Source organism: Alosa pseudoharengus, unplaced genomic scaffold, assembly GCF_046254945.1.
Source record: "Alosa pseudoharengus isolate Yale_2024_CS ecotype anadromous, Long Island Sound unplaced genomic scaffold, YU_APseudo_1.1 YU_APseudo_1.1_scf_9, whole genome shotgun sequence".
NCBI lineage: Eukaryota > Metazoa > Chordata > Actinopteri > Clupeiformes > Clupeidae > Alosa > Alosa pseudoharengus.
In genome coordinates, this window is record NW_027468881.1 from 39767259 (window position 1) to 39790256 (window position 22998).

Here is a 22998-nt window from a genome sequence, read left to right on the forward strand (position 1 = left end):
TAGTGAAGGATCTCTCAAATATGCCTTAGTGAAGGGTCTCACATATGCTTTAGTTGCGTTGGGCCTCGGCATGTGTGTAATTGGCCACACTGATACTGCGCTACAGTGAGCCTCTCCTCTTAAAAGTATAAGTATATATACTCTTTTTGATCCCGTGAGGGAAATTTGGTCTGCATTTATTCCAATCCGTGAATTAGTGAAACACTCGGCACAGTGAGGTGAAGCGCACCGCTGCATGCTACAACAGTGGCGCTCTGGGAGCAGTGAGGGGTTAGGTGCCTTGCTCAAGGGCACTTCAGCCGTTCCTACTGGTCGGGGTTCGAACTGGCAACCCTCCGAAGTGCTAACCAGTAGGCCACGGCAGCCCAAAAAGAAAAGCAAACCACTTAGTAACAAGTAATCTGTGGTTCCAAGAGTTGAGCTGATTGGCCAATCAACCGCACCTTTCCATACTTCATAAGCAAAATGTGCATTTCTTGGAATTTACCTTATTCAGGCGGTGACTATTGTAAACCAAAATGAGGCTACAGGGTACACAAACCATAGTATTGTTCTATGTATTTGCCAGTAGGTGGCGACAGTGCATAAATGATATAGGCCAGTAGTTCTCAAAAGTGGGGTGGGGGGAGTAAAGACCTGATGGATGGGGTGCATGGTACAGTCATATTGTGCCTTTCTTTTTTGACAAGGAAGATCACAGATTCAAAACAATAGCCACACAAACATGAGTCATACACAGACACATGAATTAAAATATCATCTGATCCAGCGGACCGAGACAGAAAATGTAACGTGGAAGCAAAATGCAAAATATATATATATATTTTAACGTTATCATTTTGCCAGGTTGGTTGGGTCTGGTAGAGCCTGAAAATTCCCCACATCCAAAATGGGGAATGACAAAGTATGAGAACTTGCAGTAACTAGCTGCTGACTAGCTAAACAAACACATCAATTAACTAGCTGCTGACTAGCTAAACAAACACATCTATTTTTCTACTGATTCTGGAAGGAGACAATGTGGCAAGACAGAGTGGCAGTGGTCACAGAATAGAAAACCATGTTTATTTACAACAGGTAAAGAACTGTACATCAAACGTATAAAAGGTAAAAAAATATGTTTTTATATATGTTCATTGTTCAATATATAAAAAGTCAAATATAAAAAGTGATGTGATTGCTTGGAATAATGTACAGAACAATTAGCTTGTTGACTGGTATAAGTGCTGTTAAATTCCCACAGATGATTAGAAGATCTTCAGATAAATGTGCCGGTAATAATAATTATACCCCCCACACAAAAAAAACTGAACAAATTAAAAGTTACTGTATGCCAAAAACAAAAGTATTGTTATGCACTATCACAACACACAGCCACTAATATTCTTGGTTTTGTCCAACACCTTAACAATAGCACAACTAAAATAACACAAAATAAAGTCAGCACTGCCCACAAAACCATGCGATGGCGACGGATTTCACAGTAAGCGTCATCTGTGTGGGTTCCTGGCTTCCACGTGAACAGCCCCAGAGATTCACACCTGATAGGATCAGAGCACCACATTTATACGGGCCCAAGTATACATCTCAAAATCACATTTATATGGGCCTAAGTATACTTCTCAAAACCACATTTATATGTGCCTAACTGTACCTCTCAAAATCACATTGACAGTGTCACTTTAGATTTCTGTTGTCAGGCAGTGTTTAGTCCAGCAGAAATCAATTCATAGTACACATTTAAAGGTGCAGTCAGTGATCGCCGACGCCTTCCAATCCCATAAAATTTTTTGTCACATTCAGCAATCATCTCCTCACAACCTGCTAGCTGCCCATTCCATGAGTACACTGTAAAAGAAACGGTCTCAGCAGGCAGCCCAGGCTCCGAAAACTGGACAAAACTGGACACAACTGGACAAAACTGGGCACAAACAAATGGGTGCAGCATGTCCCCCAAACAAAAACAAAACCCTGTGTGGAGTTTCTGTGGGAATACTGAAGGGAGGGGGAGCTACCTCTCTGGTGTGTTTCATGGGAAAAAGCTTCTGCTAAACAACATGCGATTCCTGGACAGTCGCTGACTGCACCTTTAAATGTAAACCTCTAACACAGTTACAATACTGACATAAGATACTCAGTGGATAAATAAACAAGACACTGCACCCAGTAGGGCTTGGAGCCAGAGGGGTGTAAGTGACACTTCACCAACTTTACAGGAGGGCCAAAACAACACCAATTTGCCTTATTCACGTGGCAGCCATTGGTGGCAAAAACGAGGGTATAGGTCAGTGTTTTTCAACCTTTTTTGTGCCACGGCACACTTTTGACACTTAAAATGTCCCACGGCACACTAACATCCTGTGTGAAGAAAAAATAAACATACCATAGCCTAAAATTTCAATAATACACAGATATGGCCTTATTATGGCCATGCAAGACCTGCTCAATAAAACAAGCGCCCTCTGTTTCATTTGTAGGTGACTATATCTAATTTAATTGTTGTTATCTTTTGTATATCAAATTTAATGAACTGGATATGTGATGATTCTGTGTGTGAATACTGGATATTGGGCCCCTGTTGTACAATGCCTGCATACCACAAATAGTGCAATCATACAATCAATGAGAGCATGTGGTTATAAATTCTTTGATGCAACAGTTGCTTTTCTGGACCAGTGAGTGATATTTGGGTAATTTTCTGCGGCACACCTGATGATCTCTCACGGCACACTAGTGTGCCCCGGCACAGTGGTTGAAAAACACTGCTATAGGGTACACAGACCATAGTATTGTTGCATTCTATGCATTCACCAGTAGGTGGCAAGAATGCACTAATTATATAGTAAGTGTACCCTGGAGCCTCGTTTTGGTTTAGACAATGATCACTGTGTGAATAAGGTGAATTGCTTCCTTTGGGTCCTTTGGGTTTTCACTAATAACACTAAAGCTATTTTTAAATCATTTCATCCTTTTGACAGGAGAAAGAACTTTAATTTCATATGTATATATATATATATATATATATACATATATATCTCAATTTCGCCCAAAATGTCACTTATGCCCCTCTGGTTCTCACCCCTCACAAATGTACTTTAGCCAAACAACACAGAAAACGACAATAGCGCACTCTTTTTTTGGGGGTAAAAAGTATATTTTTTGGGCATTTGCCTTTTATTCTGATAGGACAGTAAAGATAGACAGGAAGGTGTGGGAGAGAGAGATGGGGTGGGATTGAGACATGACCGCAGGCCGGACTCGAACCTGGGTCCCCGTGGGCACTTGGACCCGTACATGGTACGGGCGCTGTAGCCTGTTGCGCCACAGCGCCCCCCCGAATAGCGCACTCTTACCGTGTGTGTGGTCTGCAGGATGTGAAGGATCCGTTGGAGTATGTGGCACCTACACACTCAACACACACAGCATCTGTGAAGGTGGTGCCTGCAAGAGAAGAGTTATCACTAATCAAGCAGAAAAAACAAGTATTCAATTTGGGACCTTCATAAGACTGCCCTGCAACTGAGTGAGAAGGTCTTGATTATGTTTTGTTTTGACTTGTGTCTGCAAGAGAAGAGTTATTACAGACATCTAAAAAACAACCAGGCAGAGGTATGACATGTGCAACCTTTATAGACTGGCAATAAACTAATTATTGTTTATTACTATTATTATTATTATTATACACTCTCTAAAAATGCAATTAAATGAAAGGATATTAAAATGAATAATCAGAGGGATCGTGGAAAATGCAGCCAGAAAAGATTTAGCAAGTATGCAACTGAAAAACCCAGCCCTGGCCTCTGGCCACCTTCCCCTGCCACTAACGTGACAATGACCCCTAGTGCGATGGCCCCCCTCTCCTGCCACTCCTGCACAGCACCAGAGTGCAACACTAACGTGCCACTCCTGCACAGCACCAGAGTGCAACACTAACGTGCCAATGACCCCTAGTGCGATGGTGATATAGGTAGCGCGAAGGCGGAGAGTCAAGGCGGGATTCTGAAATGGGCCAGACCTCTCCGGTGAAATGAAATTGAATAAACCAATCACACATGCGACCAGTATTAAATTCTGATCTGATCTGAATTCTATCTATCCTTTATTAAGTTCGGTCTGACTCTGCCCACATTGTCCGTCTGACTTCTCTCTGGTCACAGTGTGCATGCACGGTCGGCAAAATACGCTGTCAAACTTGCACCCCATGTACGAGAGCATTCATCTGCATTCGAGTCTGCAGTGAGGCTGGCATCACCTCCTAACAAGCTACATTCACCACATTTAGAAAACGTCCTATTCAAAGACAGTATACAGATGGCTCTCAAAACATTTAAATATCGTGGAAAAGTTCATTTCCCTCCCCTAATGTATCTCAAAAAGCGGATATTTCATGTATTGTACAGTTGATCCATTAGATATAATGTGAAATGTTTCAAGCAATTTTTTGTATTAATCTTGATGATTACGGGTTACAGCTCATGAAAAACAAAAATTACTATCTCAAAATATTAGAATAAAGAGGTTATAATACAGAAATGTCGACCATTTGAAAAGAAATTAATTAATCTGACTAATCATAAATAATTCATTTATACACTCAATACTTGGTCAGGCTGCTTTTGCACAAATTACTGCATCAGTGTGGTGCGTTATGGAGGCAATCAGCTGTGGCACTGTTGAGGTGTTATGGAAGCCCAGGTTGCTTTGATAGAGGCCTTAAGGTCGTCTGTATTGTTGGGTCTGCTGTCTCTCATTTTCCTCTTGACAATAAACCTTGTTCTCTATGGGGTTCAGGTCAGACGAGTTGTCTGGACAATCAAGCACAGTAATACCATGGTGAGCAAACCAGTTACTAGCAGTTTTGGCACTGTGGGCAGGTTCAAAGTCCTGCTGGAAAAGGAAATCAGCAGCTCCATAAAGCTTGTCAGCAGATGGAAGCATTAAGTGCTTTAAAATCTTCTGGTAGAAGGCTGCATTGACTCTGGACATGATAAAACACAGTGGACCAACACCAGCAGATGAGATGGCACCTCAAATCAAAAGACTGTGAAAATAAAACATCAAACTGGACTTCAGGCAACTTCTGTGCCTCTCCACTCTTCCTCCAGACCTTGTTGGACTCTTATATATCCAAATTAAATGCAAAAGCTTTTATGTGAAAAAAGGAGTTTGGACCACTGAGCAACGGTCCAGTTATGTCTCTCCTTAGCCCAGGTAAGACACTCTAACCTTGTCTCTGATTCAGGAGTGGCTTGACACTAGGCATGTGCCACTTGTAGCCCATTTCCTGGACATGTCTGTGCTCTTGATACAGACTCCAGCCGCAGTCCACTCTTTGTGAAGTTCCCCTTGTCCTTGAACTGACTTTGTTTGACAATTCTCTCAAGGCTGCTGTCATCCTGGTTGCTTGCGCACCTTTTCCTACCACACTTTTCCCTTCCCTTTTCCCAGTCAACTTTCTATGAATATGCTTTCATACAGCACTCTGTGAAGACCCTGCCCACCTTAAAGACGGTCTTAATGAGTGCCTTCTGGACAACTATCAAGTCTACAGTCTTTCCCAATCACAATTGTGTTTACTGAACCAGACTAAGAGTTTAAAGGCTCAAGAAGGCTGTAATATTTTGATATACTCAGATGTACTATGGCTTTCATGACCTGTTAAGCCATAATCATCAAGATTAAAACAAAAAATGGCTTGAAATATTTCACTTTACATGTAAGTTTGCTGAGGTTTAGGCCCAACAACTGAGTCCAACAACTGAAATACAACAACCAGCGTAACTGTCCCTCATATTTCTGAGCTATCTACTTTCAAGTTCCCCATCTCCAATGTTACCAGGTGGAAAGGATGGCCTACACTGAAACACACTGAAGGATAGCCTACACTGAAACACACTGAAGGATAGCCTACTCAGCCAGAGACTAGCTCCCCCAGGGCTGAAAACACAAACCTCACTACGCTGAAACACACTGATGTTTCAAACTAATGTGACTCTACTTTATTCTTGTTATTACATGGCTCTTCATAATGCTGAATAATGCTCCATTCACTTAAAATGGGCCTTCCCAACATTCGGTGGTCTGCAAATTCCTGATAACAGACCGCTGTCAAGGAAAATGGGTTTTGTGCTTCTAATTCACGTCTTTCATATCACTACGCAAGGACTGGAACTTCATTCAAAAGTGAAAGCAGACGGTTAATCAGCTGTGTTCTAAAGAATGTTACCCTGTGCACTTGTAATAGTCTTTCTAGCGCTACCCTGTGCATCGGAAGGCTCCTGCTGAGAGCATGTGCATGAAGGAAAGTTGAGTTGATAGGCAGGTGGTTGGTAGCCGTTTATTTGTCATGCTCCACGCTAAATTATTGGATGGGTTTTTAAATCCCTGTGGCTTCCACAGGTGACTGATATTTACAATAATCAAATAACAAACCAACCTGTTTGATTGATGTACTGTCCTGGTGAGCACTTTGTGTGTTCCACAGCTCCTCTACAGCCATCTTTGATTGGGTCAGTGCAGTAGTGACCTTCCAGAGGCTCACAGAGTGTGTCTGAGGTGGAGCTGCATGCCCTCTTTACTCTCAACCCTACACCTGAACCAAATGCACACAAATATTACCACCGGGCATAATAGTATGACTGAGTGACAACATCTGAGTGAATGAATGAATGAGTGAACGAGTTACAGAATGGAATATTGGTGATCAGTAATAATAATAAACAGGACTTACTTGAGTCACACACTAAACAAGATAAACATTTCAGGAGTCCATTTGGTGCACCAGTGAAGGTGGAGTTTGGACATGGCAGACATGTGGTGCTTGTAAATTCTGTGCAGTGACGTTTCACAAAATGTCCTTAAACACAGACAACACAATTTGGGCATCAATTGAATTGTTAACATTAACACGTCTTCATTTAACTTTTAAAGGAGCATGCCATATTTTTGGGGAATTAGTCTATTTGCCGTCTGGAGCCGAGGATACATACCCTTCAGTTCTCTGTGCGTGCAACAACAGTTTAACAGTTTGACACCGTTAGCCTAGCTTAGCATAATTCACTGGAAGTTACCCAGTAGCCTTCAGCTCCCTGTTAGTAATGAGTGACTTACCAGTGCCACACATTGGGCAACAATCCTGTCCAATTTCATACTCCGCACGGCCACATGCATTCATCATGACCGCACTGACCGCATGCAGAAGCAAGAGGCAAAACTTGAGCTGGCTTTTAGTAAACTGTAAAAAAACAATTGACATTAAGTTAAATTCTGGGACAAAGGATCACAAGTAATTTGTTTAAGTTATAACTGTTAATTGCTAACTTTACTTCTAGTAACTTCACTTGACTCATTACTGCGTTTGATTTCTGACAAAAGAGTCTGGGTATTACAATTGGAAATGTTAAAGACTCATTGTTTACTTTCGTTATTGATATTTGATCTTGTTATTGATATTCTTATTAATACTATTTTGCTTAACAAATCTATTCAACTAGTCAATGTTTAACTATTGCAATGTTAATATTCTGTAAGTTGCTTTGGACAAAATGTTCTGCTAATAACATAACCATAAATATATAAATTATGATTTTGTTGTTGTTGTGAATAAGTTATGATTGTAATTGATTAAATATGGCTCATTTTTCATCATAATGTAGCCATTTTCAGCAAATTGCCTTGATGTCATTTGATGATTTATCACCAGCAATTCAATGTCTGAGATGTTCCCTGACATCACAACTAACATGTCATAACTTTGGGAAATCTCCTACATTATATTTACATTTATTCATTTAGCAGACACTGTTGTCCAAACTTACTTACACATGCCAACTAGATTACAAGGGATTACATTGTCTCCGGAGCAATTTGGGGTTAAGTGCCTTGCTCAAGGGCCCAACGGTGGAAGCAGGGACTTGAATCCACAACTTTCCGGCTCCTACACACTAACCCAGCTCCAGCTGTTCATTGACTAATGCTGTTCATTGACTTCAGTTCAGCATTCAACACCATTATCCCCTCCAAGCTGATCACCAAACTCAGTGAACTGGGCATCAATACCTCCCTCTGTAACTGGATTCTTGACATCTTAACCAACAGAGTATGTTAGGTTAGATAACCACACCTCTTCAACCATCACCCTGAACAATGGCATACCACAGGGATGTGTGCTGAGCCCTGTCATTTACTCCCTCTTCACCTACGACTGCACACCTGTACATGGCTCTAACACCATTGTCAAGTTTGCAGATGTCAGTACGGTGATTGGTCTCATCAGCAACAATGATGAGACGGCCTACAGTGTGGCACGAAACACGAAAAAGACCAAAGAGCTAATTGTGGACTTCAGGAACTCTAAAGCTAGCACACCCGCTTGTTCGTCTTTATGCAGATCTGTCTTGATGTGATGCATGCTGGGTTGAACACAATGCATACTGGGATGGACGCAATGCTTACTGGTTAGAAATCCTGTCCGACTTCTGTCAGCCGGGGAGGGACTTACCACCGTGTCACCATGTCACATGACCTTAAAATATCGCGGGAGTCTTAGCCTGCAGACAGATCTTGCAGTTGCCTTCCACGAGCTCATCTGCACGAGCTGAAACATGCCCTCATGACGTCAGTTCAAAGACGAGACAGGGCCATTTGGAAGGAATCTCCTCATGACGATTTTGACGGGTGTCTCATGCTGCTTCCTTATGTTGAAATATGCGAAAATTAACAGAAATCAAAAGGATTACCTTCTTATATGTGATTTCTGCAACAATGGTAGGCTAGCCTACTGAAAACGTTTGGATATTCTGTTATTCTGTTATATGCTGTTGGCTAAATAGATAGACACACATATAGGGAAAACACTTGATATTGAATTTGTGTGCTACAATGCAGGCCTGTTAACTGTATGACAACAGTGGTTTATTTAAACTACATCATAAGAATTAATTTCGTCAGTCATCATGCCCATTTTAATGAGTAAGAATGAAAGTTCTGCTGTATTTATTGCAAACAAAATTCCGCGATATCTCCCGCGAGTCACGTCAGGCAGACTGTAGCCTGTCTGTCCGGGAGGAGCTGCCCTCTGTTGTAGCCTCTGAAGATCACGTTTACGTAGAAAGCCAGACAAAGTCAGACTCAGTCGATCTCAAACAAGCCTATTATCATCAACGAGACTGAAGTGGAGCATATCACCAGCTTCAAGTTTCTGGGTGTCCACTGAGGACCTCTCTTGGACCCTCAACACTTCTACCCTGATCAAGAAGGCTCACCAACGTCTCTTCTTCCTGAGGAAACTAAAGATGGTCCACCTGTCTCCTCAGATCCTGGTGAACTTTGACCACTGCACCATCGAGAGCATCCTCACCAACTGTGTCACAGTATGGTATGGACGACACACCAGTCCAACCTCTACAACTGGAAAATCACTCTGATGGAGGATGAGGAGCCCCTTCTGCCTGGGGGCAACCATCCTGGTTCCTCCACACAGTCGGTGACCCCCAACCCCTTCCTCCACAGAACTCAACAACCTCCGCCCTGGTCATTGGCAGTTCCAGAGACCTTTACATTCACCCTCAAGTCTGAGACTCGAACTCGAGTTGCACTTAAAGGTTGTATCAGCGATTTCAGGCCCAAACATAAATGATGACATTCATCTAATCTTTCCTAACGATCCGCTAGCTGTCTACCCCATAAGCAGGCCGTCAAAAAAACGCGTCTCTGTAGGCTCTGTAGATCTGTATACAAAAACAATTGCTACAAACAAGGGTTTGTAACCCACTCAAAGGCAAAATAAAGTGTTTCAACCAATAACCGACGAGATGCGCGATTAGGAGAGTTTTAATTGCACGGGAGGGAGGGGGAGGGAGTAGCGAGCTAGCTCTCTGTTTTGTTTGAACATCAACAGAAGTGACATATCCCCGCTATCGCTGATACAACCTTTAAGTCGCAAAAACAGTGACTTCAGACTTGACTTGCGACTCCACCTTAACTCATTGAATGCCAAGCTGTTTTCGGGAGCTTTGTCCTAGAGTGCCAGCAATCTAGACCATTGTTGATGATTTATGTACAGCCACAGCATATTCTGTGTTATAGCTATGAACACGTACAATAGCGCGATTAAAAGGTCAGACGTTAAGCTCTCAGTGGGTGCAAACCGTGTATTTCTACACGCCTCTGTTCCTGAGAAATCCCAAGCTAAACAGTGGCTAGTTTTCATCAAAATCGCAGTTTTTTTCTAGAAATGGAGATATAACGTCTTTCATGAAATATGAAGTGTTGCCTGTTACTTACTCGTGTAAACATTCCGGGAAGTGATCAGTGAGACCTGGCGAGACTGCCGCCTCGTGATAGACCCACGAAAATGGCCTGGTTTTGACCTGACGTGCATGCGTCACTGATTCAACCCAAAGCGGCAACCGAGTTATGATAAAATGTCCAGATAAAATGTCCAGATTGTGCGTTTTCATGAGTTTCACGACCGTCATATATTTCATTTCTATTCATCACAGAGTTCCCAAAATCACATATAAGGTGTATTAGAGTTTCTAGTTTCGTAATTTAAAAAAAAAGCTAAAAACGTAATATTACGTTTTTGGCACTCAACGCATGGGAAGGAAAAACGTAATATTACGTTTTTGGCACTCAATGAGTTAAAAGACTTCAGACTTGACTCGGACTTGAGCTTCGAGACTACTGAACAACCTATATTTCATGCAGTTATTGCTTTTTTTAATCTATCTTTTTTAATTTAAACCTATTTTATGTTATTAGTGCATATACTTTGGGAAACGTATGACGAGCGTATGACAAGCTGTCTCCTTTGCCATAATGTGCGACGTAATACATGCGCGCACTCACAGATCAAAAAAGGCATTGACCATGGTGAAGTCCTCAGGGAGTTGTGCCTTTTATCATTACTTTTAGTTACAATAACTTTGTGCACAGTGGAAAAAAGTGAACAGCTCCGCTGAGCGTTGGGGTCCGGTTCGCTCTGTCGGGACTTATTTTCCCAATAATGACCGTCATTCTATACATTATCCTTTACTTAACAGACCACTGTGGAGTCCATTATCCCTTACATGGACAACGTAGTGAAGGCGGGAGGTGTGTGTTGCAAAGTCTAAAATTCCAAACCTTTTGCATTCAGATGGTGTCATGATATTCTGAAATGTCTAGCACAAGAGAACAGCATAAAAGAGAACGGCAAATAAAGACAGAAAAAAATAAGCCAGAAAAGTCATAGGCCTACAAAAAAATCAAAAACTTGTGAGCAGTAAAAAAAAAATCGTGGCCAATCCATAGTTGAGCTTTGGTGCATTATCACTGTCACACAATATCACTGGCTGGCAGATTTGCCTATTTCTCAAAGTCAAGAGTGTATCCTTGATAGAATGCTTTCTTCCGAGTCCGTTGCTAGCGTAGCGCTCTAGAATCTTTGGCTGTGCACCTTCCAAGATCACATGCAATGGAACAGCCCAGAGCAGGCTCTGGAACAGCCTAGCAAGTGTGGAAATGCACGTCACGGTTCAACACCTGGCCTACGCGCTTCATTTGAACGAAATTGTGCTGCTTTACCAGACAGGATGTGGGTTGATGTGGAGGAGGATTTGGAAAGGAAGTAGGCCTACCACTGCCGATGGCAGTCAGTTCGTAGGAGGAGGAGGATGTCAAAAAAAACCTTCTTAGGCCTACATTTCTATTTTCTTAGACGGCTGAGTGCTGTAACAAACCATCAAAGACATCTCCACAAGGCGGCCTTACAACTTAACATTTATACATTTAGTAGACACTGTTGTCTAAAGTGACTTACATACAGTATGTCAAATATACAAGGGCTTACATTGACTCGTAGCAACGTGGGGTTATTGAACCCACAACCCGGGAATTGAACCCACAGCTTCCAGGCTACTGCACACTACCACCACCCCTTCTACACTACCACTTCTATATCCTGAACCTTTTTTTGTCAGATTATGAAGATTCTGTTTTTGGCCCAGACCTGATTGTCTGAAACAAGTCTGCCCCTGCCAGTGAGAATGGACATTAAGCAATATGCCCCAAGAGATTTTAGAACGTATAAGTTAGGAAAGCATTGTTTTTCTGCCAAGCTCACAACAATTGCAAAGCAACAAAGACACAACAACACAGTTTTGTTAGTCATGGTAGGCTAATGGCAGAGAAGGTTGAAATTTTGGTAATCTACACAGTAAAAAATGGGGTGTTAATATTTCAGAGTAAAGTTATTTAAACCCAGATGGAGTATTTTCAACATTTTGGAGAGTAAAGTTGCTCTATCAGTGGAGTTAAAAGTAAGAGTAAAATTCTGCAGACATGCAGTGAAAAATTCAACTCTACAGCGTGATGAATAGGTTACCCGCCACTCTGCTGCTGTAGGCCAACTACCGAGGCTGAAGGACGACTGCGAAGGAGTAGCCAACTGATATTGTCAGGTAAGTAATGTTAACATTTCTGTGTTGTGAACAACAAACCGGTCTTTTTTCAAATGTACATTAGGCTATTTTTGTTGTTGTGTTAGTTGCAAGCAACCATCTCTATCGTTATGTCGTCGATTTCCATATGGCGGTAACGGTAACTCCCCACCTTGTAAATTAGTGAGTTCGTTAACGTTATCAGCTGGCAAATTGGGCATTAGTTCAAATGTTCGACACATCAGTTCAGACCAAGGTTTTCCCCGCATTGAGGTAAGAAATAGGCCTACTGTCCGTTTTCTAGAGCTAAGCATCAGTTCGTTTGAAGCCGCTAACGTTACGTTGGCAGTCTGAAGATAGATTGTGCTTGTCATGGTGTAACGACAAGGGAATGTAGGCTAGCTTACTATAAGCAAGCTAGCATCCAGTAACTCTTTTCTGTCTTTCTTTATGGTGGATGTTGTTAGTGTTGCAATATTTTCATCAATGAAGTTGGTAAGAATGGTAAATGCTTAAAACAGTGTTAGCTCAGTCGCTAACAACGCAACCTTTATAAGATTTTAGCTGTTGTTCGCTAACGTTAGTTTCCCAACACTATTCTATTCTAGCGTTTTCATGCTGGTAACTTTACTGTTAGCATACTATTGGTCTCATAGTTAATGTTAGTGTTATAAAACGATAGCTTAGTTCACTGATTGCATGATGGGTTCGTTTAACGTGGCTTAACCATTTTAACTGTTACTGTTTACAGAAACCAGAGCGAATTGAAATAGCTAATGAATGAGCTAGCTAACTCAATTTGCTAGCTAATGGGACAAGAAGCTAGCGCCTCATTTACGTGAACTTCACGTCACCCAATTTGCTGCGGAGTATAAATTATTCAACCAGCACGACTTTGCCTTCTGTAACCTTTGTAGTTACAGTGTACTCTATTTTGCATAGAAAAACGAATAGGTAACTCTCTTAGTTGAACTAGCTTAAATTATGATTTTTTATATATATTTTTACCTCTATCAACAGGTGCACAATGCTTTTGCGTGTTCAGTTCAGGGAGAGCAAAAATATGTGAAGCTGTCTGAACCAACATTTGACGCTTTCTTGAAAGAAGGTGAGTAGGCTACATTAGATTAAAGCAATATCTCACTCTATTGCAAGAGTACAGCATTAACCTATTATATTACGAGAACTAGTTAACTTTGTCTTTAAACATTTTTGTGAATACATGAGGCTAAGTTAAATAATTGTTATTTGACCTTTGGTTCTTGCAAGAAGGAAAAACATGGGGATCACCATCATTTAATTATTTCCCTTTTTCTTTTTTTTTGAACCAGTTTGCCTAAAATTCAACATACCAGAGAGCAGACAGCCAGACATTAAGGTGTATGACCAGTCTGACACAGAAGTTGACTCAGGGGTTTTTGAAGAAGTATTGAAGTAATCACCTGGAACCTTTCGAATCATTCTAGGCGATGAAGGACTTGGTACTCATTCAGACAATTTCGAAATGTGTTTATTTAGTTTAAAGGCTGGAATGAGAACATTTATCGTCTTAAAAATAACAGCCTCATGTAATATATTTCTATGTTTTATACAAATTAACAGCTGCCTCTCAATCATCATGCTTAGTAACATCTGATGACACCGTCGTTCAGAATTTCTCTCTGTGTGACCCTAATGAAGAAGCAGCCGCTGGTGAACAAAGCCATCCTAAAAGGCCATGCCGAATAAACTATAAGGCAAAAACGGTAGGTAGTGGAAATTGCTGCTAAGTCCAGTCTGAATGTTATATCATATCATGGGAAGTGTTTTTTAAATAACTATTTTCAGTGTTACATATGGTTTTAAAATGACTAAAATTGCATTTTATTCCACCTAAAGTTGATTGAAGAAATTCTAACATCAAAGCCTGGTGGTGAACTCATTATGCAAGAGTATGGAAAAAACAAATCTTTGACAGATGCCACCAGAAGACAGATGATTAACATACTTGCTGCTGAGATGACAGAAACACATGGGTAAGCATTACATATGTAGATGGGCTGAAAGAAACATTGTTATTATTTACAGTAACAGTAATGTAAATTGGGTTGTACAATATCAATTGAAAGATGTTATCTTTGAATTCATATGCTAGGACATCACCCCCCAAAAGTGTCGGAGTGACTTATGCCCAGGGGATAGTCGCCTTGTTTCCCTATCTGGAAGACCCATACTCACAACATGATATGTAAGTATAAGGGCCATTGCAACATTATGCACGTATTCACTTTCTGAACTGTTGTAGTACTCTTTTGTGTGTAATGTATTTATAATCACATAGGAACATTTCTACGATCCGAAGAGTGGTTCTGGATACCTTGCATGGCGATTAAAGACCATACAAACAAAAACTGCAGAGGAAAGATGCGCTTCAGTCAGCAAATCTCCAAAAGGTATGTTTACTGATCAGTAACAATGATGTTGGTGATTTGTGGATTGTGCAGAAAGTCTTTGACATTGTATTTTGTCTTAAGTTGGTGGGCCAGGCCATGGTCAACAACCCTTCATCTTTGACAAAGTGCCATCTGATGAGGATGTGGAAGCAGCTATTAGTGTTTTGAGACACTCTGCTGATGAAGACACTGTCCATGAGATGATGAAAACGACCTTCATTTATCGGCAAGCAATGGTCAATGATGAAAACAAATCATCAGATGTCTTATTGGTCTTTCCACGATTTCTGGACACACCAGGACTGGTACGACATCTCAGTTCGCTGCATCACTAATATATCCAATGCAGCATCAGTTATCACTCATCACTCATGTCTATGTGTGTTGCATTGCAGGTGGAACAAGATTTCAGACTTCTGTTTGGTGAGACCACAGCCAACAAATTCTTAGAGAGGTGGCCAACCACTTTCAAAGCAAAAGTAATAAAGGAGAGCCATGGACTTGTACCCACCACTGAACTCTTGGACTTGATGCACAATGCTGAGTCAGCTGCGCAAGTTGAGAATGGTAAGAATCAAACCTTTTTACTTCATATTGTTGATTATGTAGGTCTGCAGTACACATTTTGGTAATTGTGCAAGTTGATAATTGAATACTATTATGGCATAATGTTAATCAGATGTTTCTTTACTTATTTGTAGGCTGGGACAGTGACATGTCTGCCATCTTGCTGCTGCTACATCTGCTACCTCCATCTGCACAAGGTCGAAAGAGTCTGGGAAAGATGTCTGCATCTCAAGCTATAGATCAGCTCATCAGATTTCAAAAGGTATGCTTGGCAGTTGTTAAAATATATATTTCCTATCACTTCAATCTCATGCACAGTTTGAGGTGATCTGATTTATTGTTAGAGATTAGTTACTAAAACAATTCTGTTGAATTTATTTTGTTGTAGGTTGGAACCAGTGTGCAGCAGCATCTAGACAACATCACCCAAAGTACTCAGCCCTACCTTCTCGCCCAGGGATCCACACAGAGCAGCATTCACTCCTACTTCGTTGTGATTGACAAGCATGCGCTTCAATGCAAGGCAACAGGTTCAGTGGGAGCTTTTGAAGAACTCTTTAAAGCCCATTATGTGTCTTTGGTATGTCATACAGTTCTTCCTTGAGCAGCTTTTACACTTTTGTGCAAACAACTATCTATAACATTGATCTGGGGGAAACAAAGGAGACTCCAAGAGTTGTCGAGTTGCGTGCAAGAATTGTGCGTTAGTTGATGTTTCTTTGCAAGCACAAAAAAAAAAATCGAAAGTGACCAAGGAAGTCCTTGTCTTTTCTTTGGTAAGCATTGTGTAGTATTTTATTTTTAAGTGTTATTATTTTTGTTTTTATAGACAAAGCAAGAGGGCAATGTGTTTGCAATGTGAATTCACATATTTACAATAAATGCTGGTGCCGTCATCTTGTGTTTTTGTTTTTCTCTTTTCATTAGATATTAGTTCATTATTGTAATTCAGTAACACCACATCATAAGATTTACATTAAAAATAACACTGTAGAGAAATTAAAAGTAAATATTATTACACTTTAAAGTGTGTTTTTTTTTAAGTAAATTTGTAGTTAAATTAACTCTATAAAGTGTAATCACATTACTCTTAACAGTGTAATTCGACTACAGTGTTAAATATTTTTACACAGGTCATTGTTGATTTTTACACAATATTGAGTAGAATTAACTCTGAAAATCTTACACTGGCTACAGAGTAAATTTTACACTAGTTTAGGGTGGGACCAAATGTTATCTGACACAGAGTTAAATTCAACTCTTAAAGAGTAAAATTAACACTTCTGTTTTTACTGTGTAGGATCTTTGGTACCAGGGATGTGAAGCAGTTTTCTAGAGTAACCTACATGGATCAGCCCATTATAATCAAGGACTGGAACTGATATCTAGACCTCTTCTTGCTCTCAGTACAACCAATCCAACAGCACTAAAATCATATAATTTAAGCCTAATGTAAAAGCTTATTAAATAGCATTTCTTATGTATATAGGCTACCAGTAGTCAGTTTGGATGAAGGTGCCTGCTAGAATAAATGTAAATAAGAAATGTGATCATATTTCAATAGATTTGTCTTCTTTATACCAAGAGAAGAATGAAGGTAAAGGCTACTCACATCTCTGTGTCCTCTGTGTGATGCTTCAAAGGAAAACTGTTTGAGAGAACTGTTCACACGTAACATGTCTTATAAATGAATCCTAAACTATCCTAAACAAGCGCATGAATGAGATATAAATAACTCAACTGACTCCCACACATACGGAGCAAAAAGCAGCCCATCGGAAAGACTGTGGTTTTCTGGGGGTGTATCTTTCCACACATAAACACACCTGAAGGTACAGAGTGTCGTAGACTGTAGTTGACTCATTCAGTTGTGGATTAACAGTAAAATCCTCTACTTTCTCTCAGCCTTGTGGATTTACATGACTGGATTTGGATGTCATTCATGGCAAGTACCTTTGGTTAGAGAGAGAATGCAGTGTGACTTTCTGAGCAGCAGTGTTCATCAAAATGTCCTTAAAGGAGAATTCCGGTGTGATTTTGACCTAAAGTGTTTTGAAACATGATACCGAGTGTGAACGTATGTCTCATAGCCCATCTCGGCTTGTCCCCTGCACTCCGAAATCTGGCGCTAGTTAGCCGATGCTACCAACAAGGCGGTCAATGGTTGTGCCTCGGCATCGGCATAGCCATGCAAATAAATCACTGTTTTACACCATTTACGAGGCTCAATGTATCTCCACACTTCATTGGCAGACTTCCAAGGGCCCTGACATTTAAAACGAGACATTGAGAACTTTGAAAAAGCACTGGTAGTTTACTTACAAGACGATATATACAGACAGTATCTTCTCGAAGTTTAGCGTTTGCAGCCATCTTGAATTTAGTCACGATAAGTCGAGCGACGAGTAAGAATGAACAGGTATGATAAGGGATCAGATTCCAAAAATAATTCCGTGGAAATGCATGGATTCCAGTTGCTGCTACTGGAAGAAACTGTAATCCATGCATTTCCACAGAATTATTTTTGGAATCTGATCCCTTATCATACCTGTTCATTCTTACTCGTCGCTCGACTTATCGTGACTAAATTCAAGATGGCTGCAAACGCTAAACTTCGAGAAGATACTGTCTGTATAAATCGTCTTGTAAGTAAACTACCAGTGCTTTTTCAAAGTTCTCAATGTCTCGTTTTAAATCTCAGGGCCCTTGGAAGTCTACCAATGAAGTGTGGAGATACATTGAGCCTCGTAAATGGTGTAAAACAGTGATTTATTTGCATGGCTATGCCGATGCCGAGGCACAACCATTGACCGCCTTGTTGGTAGCATCGGCTAACTAGCGCCAGATTTCGGAGTGCAGGGGACAAGCCGAGATGGGCTGAGACATACGTTCACACTCGGTATCATGTTTCAAAACACTTTAGGTCAAAATCACACCGGAATTCTCTTTTAAGACAGTATGAGTTAGGTGTTAAAATGGAATTGTTCAGATTTCTTCAAGTTTGTCATAAACTTCCTGTTGCTGAAAGGGATCCAGCTGATCCGGTGTGTGTGGCAATCAGGGGAGCAGCTTCACATTTCTTTATAAAAAATTGGGTGAATAGTAGTGTTACATTCCAGAAAGGAGAGATATGAATGTATGTCAAATGGCTCTGAGGATTTGTGGACTCTTGCACTAACCCATTCATAACTAATTCATTTCATTTGGTAGTTTCATCAGAAGCCGTAAAATCATTTATTTTACGGCTTTGGCTATTGCCTCATGAAGTTTAATCTGAATATCAAACCACCAAGACATCATGAGATTATGCATGAATTTCACACTTCACACATTTGGCTCCTCAGAGGAATATACTCAGTAGAAACAAATTATTACTTTACTCATTAATTGATTACGTTACTCCATTAATTGATTACGTAACGTTGATAATGTCAAAATGCTACTAACTCTATCTCCCTGATCCAATTCAAAAACTCACTCCAAAAGTCTTTGCTGGATTATGTTTTTTTCTTCTTGCTTTTAGACAGACTGGGTGATTTGGTGATGCCTCTCTGCCTCACTTTCAGTTAATGCCACAACAGATACAAGATAGCCTTCATGATAATGGTGGAATATTTGGTATACATATAAAGCAAATTAAATATGAAAAACATTTAAATAATAATAATTTAAAAAAAACACTGAATAGACATTATTTGTGTATATATTACAACTCTAATCCATCCATTTTCAATTGTCATTCAGTTGTAAACCTTACACTCTAGTGGACAACAATAGTATCACATCTGAAACACGGCAGTGACATTAGCACACGTCATACACCTTTATATGAACATATTCTTAAAGAGGAGTCATTAGCACACATGTCATACGCCTTTATATGAACACATTCTTAAAGAGGAGTCATTAGCACACATGTCATACACCTTTATATGAACATATTCTTAGACAGGAGTCAGTGGGTCTGGTACTTGGAATAGGTACACCAATGTTTTAAGTGTTTTTGTTCCACTCTTGTGCTTCAAAAGTCTCTAGTGTGAGTGTGTGTACATACTGTAGGCCCCATGTGTCTGTCTTTTGTGAGTGTGTGTACATTTGTAGGCCCCATGTGTCTGTCTTGTATGCGAGTGTGTGTGTACATTTGTAGGCCCCATGTGTCTGTCTTTTGTGAGTGTGTGTGTACATTTGTAGGCCCCATGTGTCTGTCTTGTATGCGAGTGTGTGTGTACATTTACTGGCCTATGTGACTGGCTTTTATGTGACAGTGTGTCTCAGCTGTATCACACTTTCCCTGTTTTGCCTTATTTGCACAGGTGCTTTGTTATTATTTGCAAACTTGTACATGAGGCAAAGCCACCATCACCATCGCGGACGGGTGACTTTTAGGCGCTGTGGGTGCTTTATTATTCACTGCCATCTAGAGAAGACAACCAAGAGAAGAAACAAAACAGGCTACGCATATAATGACTGAGCATCCTAGTGAAACGTGGTAGGCAACACGGACGAGGAGCACTTACCAGTTTTGGCTTTTTTTGGTCTGTTTAACCTCCTTTTCTGTGTCCATTTCTGCCTCTACAGCTACTTCGTCATCAAGACTCTAAAGGCCGTTAAGACTGAGGAGGAGGCCGAATCGAATCGGGGGCCAAGATCCAGAAGGCAGCAGAGAACACGGAGGCCATATCAGAGGGAGCCAAAGCTAAAGACCCCAAATGAAAGAAGGCTGCAGAATGGATCTACATTTATGTTTTTAAAGCAGGAGATGAAGCTGCACTGCTACTATTGGTCTCCACAGTTAACTACACCAAATATGAGCAGAAAACTGTGAATAATAAACAATGTACCTCTTATCAAGAATGTTACCAAGGTATTTTATTTCTTTACGTTTCAGGGCCGGAGTTGATTGGCTAACATGCTGGAGCCTCCTGAGTGGATACAGCCACTGCTGGGCCTTCTTGACGCCGGCCATGCTGTTATTGGCTGAGGTCAGATCATCCGACAGGTGTAGTGTCCAAGGAACAAGGTAGTGACCCCCTACACAGCCATTCTATCTACGGCAAGCAGGGGGTGGTGCTCTGTGTGGGTCCTCCTGAAATCAATGCCCATTTCCTTGGTCTTGTCCACATTCGGGAAGAGAACCACACTGCCAGCTGCTCCAGCTCCATCCTGTTTGCTCCTCCCCTCTGCTGATGAGACCCACAACTGTAGCAGCATCAGTGAACGTCATCATGTTACTGTTGCTGAGTCTGGCTGTGCATTCTTACACCATACGTAGAATACGCTTGAACTGTTACTCTATTCTATGTGAGTAGTACTTATTGCTGAACTGTTACTCTATTCCAGTGGTTCTCAAATGGGGGTACGTGAAGGCACTCCAGGGGGTACGTGAGATTTTAACCCTTAGAACCCGATTGACGCAAAGTCTGTCAAAGAACAAACCCTTTCTTCTCTGTTACATTGCTCCGCAACTGTTCATCGAGATGAATCCGTTATTGCGTGACAGAGCAGAAGTGGGGCTTTCCAACGAGACCACGCACTTGTCTGTACGTTAAAGTATGAAAATAAGAATAAATCATGAAATTAAATCAAATTGCATCATATTTACAGTCTTCTCTGCGTTTACCTGCGCACCCATTACTCTCGTTTGAATTACTCACAAACCCGTTAACGCATAGATATGGCACGCATATCAGATGAAAGAGGAGACACGGGGCTATCTATTGGTACCAAGTATGTCGATCTTTCTGGCTTATGAAAACAGACGAAGTGACTGCAAAATAATAACTTCATATAGCTCGACTTACCTCTCGTTTTTGTCTGTTTTTGTGGCAAAGCATGTTTATAATCCAACGCTATTGTGTGTTTCTCTATGGCAAAGAATGTTCATAATCCGGTTTTGAGATTCTAGCAAATTCCTGCATGGCATCCAATTCAAAGCTCACATTGCATCCCAATTTGTTCAACAAAGAAACACCTTTTTTGCCTTTACTTTGTTCATGGCAATGCAGTAAAAAGTTCATAGAATCATAGGTGCAGACACCATAGGCACACATTAGCTAACGCGCAAACTCGGCTTCAGTCAGGTCAGATCAGTTCTGTCACAGATATGGAGCGCAGAAAGGTCATTTTTAATCACTAAATAAAAAAATGGCATTTATTTCTGTAAGGCGCACACCACATATGTCTGTAAATTGCTCAGCCCCAGAGAATCCCTCCACCATGGCAATGATATTGCCAGATTCAGGACAGTCTGCCCTACACACACATGAAATGCATGTAGAGCTATGACCTTGCTGTGGTGAGATACATGTCAAAATATAAGAATTTCTATAATACGCTTTTTATATTTTATTTCTTTAAAAATCAATGCTAGTACTAATACATGAAAAAATTAAAATATACATATATTTAAAAAGTAGAATTTAAAAAGTAAAAATACTTTTAAAACAATTATTTAATAAATATTTCAGGAAAATATAAGTTCATAAAATAAATGTTATATTTCAGTAGGCTCAATTTCATTCAATTTCATTATCCTAAAAACCCAGAGTCACCCCCATACCAGGATGGTTCAACTCAACCGGTCACATGCCACCCGCCATCACCTGTCAATCACTGTCAAAACTCAAACGATGGAGTCGTTGAAGTGTAGCGGTAATTCTTGTGCGCTGGTTAGGGGGTACTTGGCTAAAAAAATATTTCACAGGGGGTACATCACTGAAAAAAGGTTGAGAACCACTGCTCTATTCTATGTGAGTAGTACTTATTGCTGCAGCTGCACTGTTTCCTGTGTCCAATAATACTCTAGTGGCAGTGTACCTTTAAATGACTCAACTAAATAATCTCACTTGTGACCTATCAACAGAAAAGGATGCCTTAAAGGAACATGTTAACCTGCTGGGAATGTAGCTTATCGTGCTTATTTGCCTATGACAGAGTCAGATTACATGATATATCCTTCTCTTCTCTGCACATGCCTCCCTGCTTGGTCAATATTCAGTGTCTTATTTTTCAGTGTCTCTGCCACCACCACTAGCAAAACTACCATAAAACAAATTGCTGCCAGATGTATCCATAAAACGATGACGATGGATTTCACAGTGAGCATCAGCTGTGTGCGTCCCTGGCTTCCTCATGACGAGTCCCAAAGATTCACACCTGACGGGGGAAAGGTCCACGTGTTTTATGCTCCCAAATGTACTTTTCAAAACCACACAGAAAGGATGAAGTGTTTGAGACTTCGTTCACAAAGCAGTCTTCAGTACAGTTGCTCAAATGTAATCAGATGCAGATCAGATGCAATCTGCACCACTGTGATAATGCCTAACCTTACATCAACAAATGTAAATGCAATCGTGATGTGTGGTTAACAAGCAAGAGGCTGCATCAGATATTCAAAGTAGGGATCGACCGATATGTTTTTTTCAGGGCCGATACCGATATCAATTATTACCAAAACAGGAGGCCGATAACCGATATGTAAAACCGATATGTCAGTTGTCAAAAAGGAGGGTAGATAGTAAAGGCGATATGCCGCAAAAATATCTTTCAAAAGCATTTAATTATGCAAACTTTCCTTT

At 40.6% G+C, this 22998-nt stretch overlaps 3 protein-coding genes across 6 annotated transcripts in view; 1 reads left to right on the forward strand and 2 right to left on the reverse strand.

Annotated features, from left to right (window-relative positions):
- Positions 1-1103: 1103 nt before the first annotated feature.
- On the reverse strand, positions 1104-17312 carry LOC143114682 (tumor necrosis factor receptor superfamily member 14-like). Of its 3 annotated transcripts, none has more exons than XM_076276402.1 (7): positions 17034-17107; positions 8501-8693; positions 7111-7234; positions 6731-6856; positions 6437-6592; positions 3354-3441; positions 1104-1541 (listed from the first exon to the last, which is right to left on the reverse strand). In XM_076276402.1, the coding sequence occupies exons 3-7, from the start codon at positions 7175-7177 to the stop codon at positions 1352-1354; spliced, it is 627 nt and encodes a 208-aa protein (XP_076132517.1). In that variant the 5' UTR covers positions 7178-7234; positions 8501-8693; positions 17034-17107; the 3' UTR covers positions 1104-1351. The 3 variants fall into 3 exon arrangements, with proteins under 3 accessions (XP_076132517.1, XP_076132516.1, XP_076132515.1); XM_076276401.1 differs by having other exon boundaries at positions 8455-8693; XM_076276400.1 differs by lacking the exon at positions 8501-8693 and having other exon boundaries at positions 17034-17312.
- Positions 13454-16707, forward strand: LOC143114683 (uncharacterized). 2 transcript variants are annotated; one of them, XM_076276404.1, is made up of 9 exons: positions 13454-13530; positions 13754-13903; positions 14025-14167; positions 14380-14437; positions 14557-14649; positions 14743-15159; positions 15250-15421; positions 15556-15683; positions 15810-16707. In XM_076276404.1, exons 6-9 carry the CDS (start codon positions 15055-15057, stop codon positions 16023-16025), a joined length of 621 nt encoding a protein of 206 aa, XP_076132519.1. In that variant the 5' UTR covers positions 13454-13530; positions 13754-13903; positions 14025-14167; positions 14380-14437; positions 14557-14649; positions 14743-15054; the 3' UTR covers positions 16026-16707. The 2 variants fall into 2 exon arrangements, with proteins under 2 accessions (XP_076132519.1, XP_076132518.1); XM_076276403.1 differs by lacking the exon at positions 13454-13530 and having other exon boundaries at positions 13683-13903; positions 14743-14854; positions 14936-15159.
- Positions 17313-21046: 3734 nt separating the features above from the next.
- LOC143114684 (tumor necrosis factor receptor superfamily member 14-like) overlaps positions 21047-22998 on the reverse strand; it is a 13494-nt gene continuing 11542 nt past the window's right edge. Inside the window, exon 11 of the mRNA XM_076276405.1 lies at positions 21047-22576. The gene's annotated coding sequence lies outside the window, so the exon portion shown is untranslated. The remainder of the gene's footprint in view (positions 22577-22998) is intronic.

Bases quoted from the DNA above. Each gene is read 5' to 3' on its own strand.
- LOC143114683 (XM_076276404.1), top strand. From the start codon at position 15,055: ATGATGAAAACGACCTTCATTTATCGGCAAGCAATGGTCAATGATGAA. The intron at 15,160-15,249 runs GTACGACATCTC...GTTGCATTGCAG, and splicing joins TTCTGGACACACCAGGACTG to GTGGAACAAGATTTCAGACT. The intron at 15,684-15,809 runs GTATGCTTGGCA...ATTTTGTTGTAG, and splicing joins AGCTCATCAGATTTCAAAAG to GTTGGAACCAGTGTGCAGCA.
- LOC143114682 (XM_076276400.1), bottom strand. From the start codon at position 17,099: ATGTTACGTGTGAACAGTTCTCTCAAACAGTTTTCCTTTGAAGCATCA. The intron at 6,593-6,730 runs GTAAGTCCTGTT...CATTTGGTTCAG, and splicing joins TTGTTTAGTGTGTGACTCAA to GTGTAGGGTTGAGAGTAAAG. The intron at 3,442-6,436 runs GTTGGTTTGTTA...CTTCTCTTGCAG, and splicing joins ACAGTACATCAATCAAACAG to GCACCACCTTCACAGATGCT.